Source organism: Limulus polyphemus, unplaced genomic scaffold (genome assembly GCF_000517525.1).
Source record: "Limulus polyphemus unplaced genomic scaffold, Limulus_polyphemus-2.1.2 Scaffold7683, whole genome shotgun sequence".
Taxonomy (NCBI): Eukaryota; Metazoa; Arthropoda; class Merostomata; order Xiphosura; family Limulidae; genus Limulus; species Limulus polyphemus.
Window position 1 is genome coordinate 15,247 of NW_013673293.1, and position 8,960 is coordinate 24,206.

An 8,960-nucleotide genomic window follows, 5' to 3' on the forward strand; every position below is an offset into this window, starting at 1 on the left:
GAGTCGTAAAGCACCACATTCTGTGTTATATTGTCAGTCAGAGATGTAAAGCACCACATTCTGTGTGTTATATTGTCAGTCAGAGTCATAAAGCACCACATTCTGTGTGTTATATTGTCAGTCAGAGTCGTAAAGCACCACATTCTGTTATATTGTCAGTCAGAGTCGTAAAGCACCACATTCTGTTATATTGTCAGTCAGAGTCGTAGAGCACCACATTCTGTGTGTTATATAGTCAGTCAGAGTCGTAAAGCATCACATTCTGTGTTATATTGTCAGTCAGAGTCGTAAAACACCACATTCTGTGTTATATTGTCAGTCAGAGTCGTAAAGCACCACATTCTGTGTTATCTTGTCAGAGTCGTAAAGCACCACATTCTGTGTGTTATATTGTCAGTCAGTGTCGTAAAGCACCACATTCTGTGTGTTATATTGTCAGTCAGAGTCGTAAAGCACCACATTCTGTGTGTTATACTGACATTAACTTTGAAAGTATATATATATATATATATATATTTAACTTTTGACATTTGGTAATTAGTTGTAATCTTTGGAATATATTGTTTACAAACAGATTTCATCATAAAATTCTAATCATTCTTCAGCAATTGCCAAAGAACGGAAGAAAGCATTAGGGAAGGCTTCCATTGGAGGAAGTTTTGACTTAATTGATTCAAAAGGTCAGCCTTGCTCTAGTCAAGACTTCCATGGTCAGTGGGTTCTACTTTATTTTGGCTTTACACACTGTCCAGACATATGTCCAGATGAAATTGAGAAGATGGTTCAAGTTGTGGAAGTTTTAGGTGAGTCATTTTCATACTGTTTTAATTCCTGAAATGAAACGAGGTGTTGTTGTTCTTAGACAGTGTATGTACGTATATTACTTGCATATATATATATATATACATATTAAGGACAACAAGGAACCTGTTGGTACATCTTGGCCATCTCATCTACTGTACTAAACTCTAAAAAAAGTAAAATACTTACACCCAAACCTTATGATTCAAATATTTATCAAGTTTTCCCTTAAACCACTGCTGAAGGTAACCTGTTCCATATGTCATATGTGCCTACCTTGTCATAATTTATACTTGTGTCCCCTACAGCATGAAATAAGAAAAAAAGATGATGCATCAACACTATTAATTCCCTTAACAATCTTGAACAATTCAATCAAATCCCCTTTAACTCTTCCTTGTTCAAGATAAAACAGTTTCAGAGATCTTAACCTATCCTTGTATGATATGACATCCTAGGCATTATCCTCTCAACTTGTTTTCAGCATCCTTCCTAACATAAGGAGCCCAAGATTGAAAACCACACTCCAGACGTGGCTAACCGGTGACCTATACAATGACATTATAGCCTCTTTAGACTTGTACTTAGATTATTGTGTATTAAGTTAAAAATGAAATACTTCCCAACCATTTCCTATACTATATCATTTTTTGATAAATTTTGAACAAAACAAAGAGCAGCTTTTACCAGAATCACTTTTTTTCTGTAACAAGAAACACTAATATAGAATGCTTTATTTTTACATGGACACAATGCTGCTTTCAGTATGTTGGATTTTTTGTAACATCATATGTGCATTATTTTATATGCTACATTGAAATACAATTGTAGTTGTAGCTTCACAGTTATTTATTAATTTTTTGCAGAGTAGCAAAGCTTCTGAATGTGAGATTACACAGTTATTCTTTTGTACAAACTTCTATTGTTCTATAGATGTTGGTCATAATTCAAGATCTTGGCTTGAAAACATGCTTTTATCGTTTGACATTCATGTATTTTGTGGACAGGGTATTTCAAATTATATTTTGACCAATTTTATAAAAACAGCTACTGCATATGAAGTTCTAGAATTTTTAACTTTTGAAGATTGTGGGTCAAGATCAAAAGGTCACTGGTATATAGAAAATCTTCCTTGACCTTGTGGACATGATATTTCAGTAGAGGATGAATGGATATTGACTAAACTTATACAATAGATACTACATATAAAGGTATAGACCTGATTAAATTTTGAAGGTCATGGGACAAGGTCAAAAGGTCACTGGTGTATAGAAAATCTTCCTTGACCTTGTGGACATGATATTTCAGTAGAGGATGAATGGATATTGACTAAACTTATTCACTAGATACTACATATAAAGGTATAGACCTGATTAGATTTTGAAGGTCATGGGACAAGGTCAAAAGGACACTGGTATATAGAAAATCTACTCAAATCTTGTGGACATGATATCTGAAAGTTGGATGGACGGATTGATTTTGTCCAGTCATACACAACAGATACTACATCAAACTTAGAGGGAACTTAAGCATACAGTATAACATTAATGGGGGATAGGTATTTCATAACCATAGTTTGCACCTGTTAAGAAGTATGAGTTTGGTATTTTCATGCTTCACGGTATATTACAGAACGTGTGTAATACTTGTATGATCAACTGAAGAAGTGGATACTCGGTCAGTAAAGATATGACTGAATGTAAACCTGTATAGACACGTATCTTTACTGACTGAATGTGAACATGTATAGACACGTATCTTTACTCTATAGACACGACTGAATGTAAACATGTATCTTTACTGACTGAATGTAAACATGTATAGACACGGAATGTAAACATGTATAGACACGTATCTTTACTGACTGAATGTAAACATGTATAGACACGTATCTTTACTAAAAATCATACCAATTCTTTGATAATTCTTTATATATTTACCCAAACAGCAATGACTTGTGGAAACTTGGTAATTGATTTGAATCTTATTTTTTGTGTTTTAGAAACTCACTTATTGTATAGTTTTTTATTATTGCAACTGATGCTTTATGAAAACTTTGTACGTACTATTGTTACCTTATTTTAGGTTTTATTTAGAATTGTGTGTTTTAGTGAAAATGATAATAACATGTGTAAAGATTATGTTCTGTGTAAATAATCTTTGGTAATAATTTGTTCTTAAACGTTTACAGAAAAGCAAGAAAACGCGTCCAAGATTGTACCAGTTTTCATCACAGTTGACCCTGAGAGAGATAATGTAGAAGCTGTCGCTTCGTATACAAAAGGTAATAAGAAGTTACAGTTAGCTTTTGTTGGATTAGTTTTGGATTTACAACTGAACTATTAGAAGCATTTTAAATAAATCAAGCTTTAGTAAATGGCTCACATATTCTGTACTTAATTGTAGAGCATTCCTTGGTTCCAGTCACAGTTCCACTCTGTAATCTCTAATTTGATCAGTAAACACAAATCTATACATCATCAATTACAACTAGAATTTCTGAAAGAGACAAAATGTGAACATTAAATGATACAACAGCTAAACTTACACCTACTCTCAGAACACCAAGCAAATTCTAAAGACTACCTGATAGTAAAACTTGTAACTTTATTTCAAAAACATTCTTACATACGATAGTATTTTAAAGATGTTTCTCTGAGGATTCCAGATGCAAAAAATAAGTCCTAATGGCCTGATATTATAGACTGAGGATTCCAGATGCAAAAAATAAGTTCTTAATGGCCTGATATTATAGACTGAGGATTCCAGATGCAAAAAATAAGTTCTTAATGGCCTGATATTATAGACTGAGGATTCCAGATGCAAAAATAAGTCCTAATGGCCTGATATTATAGACTGAGGATTCCAGATGCAAAAAATAAGTCCTAATGGCCTGATATTATAGACTGAGGATTCCAGATGCAAAAAATAAGTTCTTAATGGCCTGATATTATAGAAAATTGATATAAAAATTACTCCATCAATTATGTATGTATCACATTGATTGTTGTAAACTTTATTATGAATCTAAATAAACATGGAAGTAAGCAGAGTGTCAGTACCACAACATGTTGATGGGAAACCATTCTTCAATTAAACAAGAAACAGAATGAATACTAACTTCGATAACGTGAATATTAGAATATAGATTTAGACAGAAGTTGGAAAGAAAGGTTACGTAATAAGTTGAAATGGTGACATTAGAAGTGAGTAAAGATAAATGTACTGCTTTTTTTATGATCATATAGATTCAATACAGGTACCATGGCAACAGTACATCAACGGTGTTTTACATGTACTTTGATGGTATTTTAAAACATCCCTATGAAGTAGCAAAAATAAAAAGTTTCATCTTGTTCACTATAGAATGTATACATGTAAAGTGAGGTAAATTACAAGTGCTGTAGTTAACATGCCATCTTGTTCACTATATAATGTATACATGTAGAGTGAGGTAAATTACAAGTGTTATAGTTAACATTTGATCTTGTTCACTATAGAATGTATACATGTAGAGTCAGGTAAATTACAAGTGTTATAGTTAACATTTCATCTTGTTCACTATAGAATGTATCCATGTAAAGTGAGGTAAATTACAAGTGTTATAGTTAACATTTCATCTTGTTCACTATAGAATGTATCCATGTAAAGTGAGGTAAATTACAAGTGTTTTAATTAACGTTTCATCTTGTTCACTATAGAATGTACACATGTAGAGTGAGGTAAATTACAAGTGTGTTAGTTAACATTTCATCTTGTTCACTATAGAATGTATCCATGTAAAGTGAGGTAAATTACAAGTGTTATAGTTTAACATTTCATCTTGTTCACTATAGAATGTATACATGTAGAGTGAGGTAAATTACAAGTGTTTTAGTTAACATTACATCTTGTTCACTATAGAATGTATACATGTAGAGTGAGGTAAATTACAAGTGTTATAGTTAACATTTCATCTTGTTCACTATAGAATGTATACATGTAAAGTGAGGTAAATTACAAGTGTTATAGTTAACATTTCATCTTGTTCACTATAGAATGTATACATGTAGAGTGAGGTAAATTACAAGTGTTATAGTTAAGATTTCATCTTGTTCACTATAGAATGTATACATGTAAAGTGAGGTAAATTACAAGTGTTATAGTTAACATTTCATCTTGTTCACTATAGAATGTATACATGTAGAGTGAGGTAAATTATAAGTGTTATAGTTAACATTTCATCTTGTTCACTATAGAATGTATACATGTAAAGTGAGGTAAATTACAAGTGTTTTAGTTAACATTACAAAATCTTGTTTTACATTTCTAACTACAATGTTTTTTTTGTATTTGTTTAGTTTAGTATGCCAAAAAATATTCTTGATAATGTTTTTATCATTTGTTTACTTTTAACATGTTAAATTTATTGTAAGATTTGTTTGTTAGAGTGTGTCAAATTAATTATGCATGAAACATATTCATGACTGATGAGAGTTCTAGTTTAAAATCTGTATTTTAAATACTCTAAATGTAAAAGCATCCAATTAAAACTAATAGCGAGTTATATTCACTTCAGAAAATCATGGTGTGTCCCATCCTGTCCAAGTGTTATTCTTTTGTAACATGCTCTATGTTATCATTCCTTTGCTCTATATAGACAGATTAGCTCACTTGTATCCAGTTGTCTTTAAAATGTAAAAGAACAGGGACAGAATGTAGCACATAATGGTGTGAAGTAAGATAGAATTTGGTGGCAGAGCAAAATGTGCTTAAAAATGCACCTTTTCTGATATATAGTTTTGTTAATGCTAACAAAATCTATGCTAGTTGAATGGTAAGTGTCAGTTTCTGTAGTACTTGTTATATTTCTTCAGAATTTTCACCCAAGTTGATTGGATTAACTGGGAGTAAGGAACAAATTCAGAAGGCTACTAGAGCATTCCGAGTCTACTTTAGTGCAGGTCCAAGAGATGATGACGATGATTACATTGTAAGTGTATCTATTTAAAAGATTGTATTGTCTTTTAGCTACTAGGAACTACAGACTTCTCTTCAGAGTTGTAAGTTCTGTAAAATATTAATATCTAAGTAAGTAGGTATCTTTCTGATCATGTTTTGTGTTGATGGCTCATGATCATCAACTGGCTAGAAGATACTTACATGAATTGTTTGATTTACATTCATATAGTACTCCAAAGTAGTGGTTCCTAGCCACTGGTTAGTAGCCATGCTTTTGTTGATCTGGATAAACATCCAGTGAGAAAAATAGAAAGAAATTTATTATAATGATAATTAACAATATGTATAATTCTTTTTTTCAATAAATATTTACGCTGTTAAAGTTTATGCTCCTAATGGTTCTTTTTACAAAGACTTTGTGGAGTGGAAAAGGTTGTGAAACACTGTTCTAAATGGATTTCAAATCTGTTATAAATGTTAAAGGTACTTATTTGTGGCATTGAATTTTTGTCAGTGATAAGGTTAAGAACTTAGAGTGCTACAATCCAGGACTTGATTCCCTGTTTTTAACAAAGTATAGATAGCCTATTGGGTAGTTTCATAAAATACATTATCTACTTAATGATTCATTGTATACTGTTTATAAACTGGTAATACTTAAAACTATGGTGCTTAATGATTCATTGTATACTGTTTATAAACTGGTATTACATAAAACTATGGTGCTTAATGATTCATTGTATACTGTTTATAAACTGGTAGTGTATAAAACTATGGTGCTTAATGATTCATTGTATACTGTTTATAAACTGGTAGTACTTAAAACTATGGTGCTTAATGATTCATTGTCTACTGTTTATAAACTGGTAGTGTATAAAACTATGGTGCTTAATGATTCATTGTATACTGTTTATAAACTGGTATTACATAAAACTATGGTGCTTAATGATTCATTGTCTACTGTTTATAAATTGGTATTACATAAAACTATGGTGCTTAATGATTCATTGTATACTGTTCATAAACTGGTAATACTTAAAACTATGGTGCTTAATGATTCATTGTATACTGTTTATAAACTGGTAGTGTATAAAACTGGTGCTTAATGATTCATTGTATACTGTTCATAAACTGGTAGTATATAAAACTATGGTGCTTAATGATTCATTGTATACTGTTTATAAACTGGTAGTGTATAAAACTATGGTGCTTAATGATTCATTGTATACTGTTTATAAACTGGTAGTGTATAAAACTATGGTGCTTAATGATTCATGTAACAAAATAAAGATAAAAGCATGTTAGTATTATGTTTTTAAGTGTAGCATTTTCTGTAATATTTCAAAAGTAATTATATTGTACAAAAACTTTATATTTTTCTTTGTACTTGTAAAAGTAACATTTTCTTTGTGAGAAATCATCAAGCTACAATTTGTCTGTGATTTTACAAAATAAACCCTGAAGTTTACATCTTGAGTAACACTAACATCAGTTGTATAAAAATTATAATATTTCTTGTTATCAGGTCGATCACACCATCATCATTTATCTGATTGACCCAGAGGGTCAGTTTGTTGATTACTATGGACAGAATAGAACAGCAGAAGAAATTGCTAGTAGTATCCAGTTGAACATGGCAAAGTATCAGAAGATGAATAAGAAGAGTTGGTTTTGAGGGTTTGGTAGTTTTAAAATATATATGTGTAAACAACACACAAAAGTTTATTAAAAGATTTTTTGATTAAAAAAGACTGGAAACAATTTTTTTTTAATTTATGTAACTTTTTGTATCCTGTAACTTTTTCATTTACTGATGATGGAGTTGTTTTAAACTTTGTGGGGTTTTTGATCAAAGGAAAGTCGCATACAATTATGTTATACAACTATCTTTAAAAGTTGAATCTGATGATGCATGTAAGATTGTCTTTATGAAACAGTTGTAAAGGTTTCTTTTTGGATATAGAAACGTGGCTGGACTTGAACTAGCTTGAAAGATGAATAATATAGATATTACAGGTTCACATTTCCTCTTGAATATTCAGAAGTTTTGGTAAATATATGTTTATTTTCTCTTCAGACAAAAAAAGGAATTTTATCACGTTGTAGATGTGGTTTAATGTATTTAAACATTGAAATCTGGAAAGGAACAACAGTAACATAGTATGGGCTTACATCATGTTAGAACCATTTTAAAGTAATTTTAATTTTTTGTAAACCTGTATGATATTTCTGGCTACAAAATAAAAAGGTTATTTTATTGCAGGTAATTTTGTAGGTCATTATTATAGAATTAGAATAGTTTTCTTGTATCAGTATGTATAAACAGTAAATGTTTTACTAGGCTATATTTATACACTTACTGTGATACAGTTGTAAGTGTCTTCATTTTGAATTGGGCTGATGCATTCATTTATTCGGAATGACTGCATATTGTCACTAATTGATGGAAAATGATAGTTTGAGTATTTTTTACAGATCTAACCTGTATGTAAAACATTGCTTGTATTAAGTATGAAAAGGAGGAGACTGCATTGCCTTCAAAACTCTTAATAAGTATTATTAAAATAAATCTAGAAATTTCCCAATAAAAAGTTGTTTAATTCTGAAATGTTGCAAATATTCAAAGTACCTATGAAAAGTGTTGCATGTATATAAACTGTTTGTTGAATTTTGCACAAAGCAACTCCAGCACTATACAAGCCATCCCAAATTTAGAAGACAGCTAGTCAATACCACCCAATGTCATCTTCTAGGATTCTCTTTTTACTAATGAAAAGTGGGATTGACCATCCCTTTGTAACACATCCACAGTTAAAAGGTTGGGGACTTGAACGTGTAATCCTCGGATAGTGAATTAAGCACCTTAACCATAAAGCCAAACCAGGCTTGTAGTTAAACTGTACATTCACATAGTTGAAGATAATTTCATATGCAAGGCATAACTAATTTTCTAAGTACCACATCTGATCGTATAGAGCACATGATATACATGATGTGCTGTGTTAAATGAGAAACTTTTAAACATATTAGACAATTTAGTTAAGGAAAAACATTAAAGAATGTAATGAGTGTCACTATAGCCAAAATTATATAGCACTTTATTGTGTTACTTCTTAAAATATTTTAAGTACACAATGTGACGTTTAATCAGATTTAGGAAATTATTTGCAAAGGATAAATGAAACAAATACTGCAAAGAATAAAGATTCACACAAAAA

General features: G+C 30.8%; 1 protein-coding gene across 2 annotated transcripts in view; it reads left to right on the forward strand.

Moving 5' to 3' along the window:
* LOC106474786 (protein SCO1 homolog, mitochondrial-like) overlaps window positions 1-8,004 on the forward strand; it is a 19,446-nt gene extending 11,442 nt beyond the window's left edge. For both annotated transcript variants that reach the window (XM_013935476.2, XM_013935477.2), the window contains exons 4-7: window positions 606-803; window positions 2,993-3,085; window positions 5,658-5,773; window positions 7,268-8,004. In XM_013935476.2, coding sequence (XP_013790930.1) covers window positions 606-803; window positions 2,993-3,085; window positions 5,658-5,773; window positions 7,268-7,417 — 557 coding nt within the window. In that variant the 3' untranslated portion in view covers window positions 7,418-8,004. The remainder of the gene's footprint in view (window positions 1-605; window positions 804-2,992; window positions 3,086-5,657; window positions 5,774-7,267) is intronic.
* Window positions 8,005-8,960: the final 956 nt, after the last annotated feature.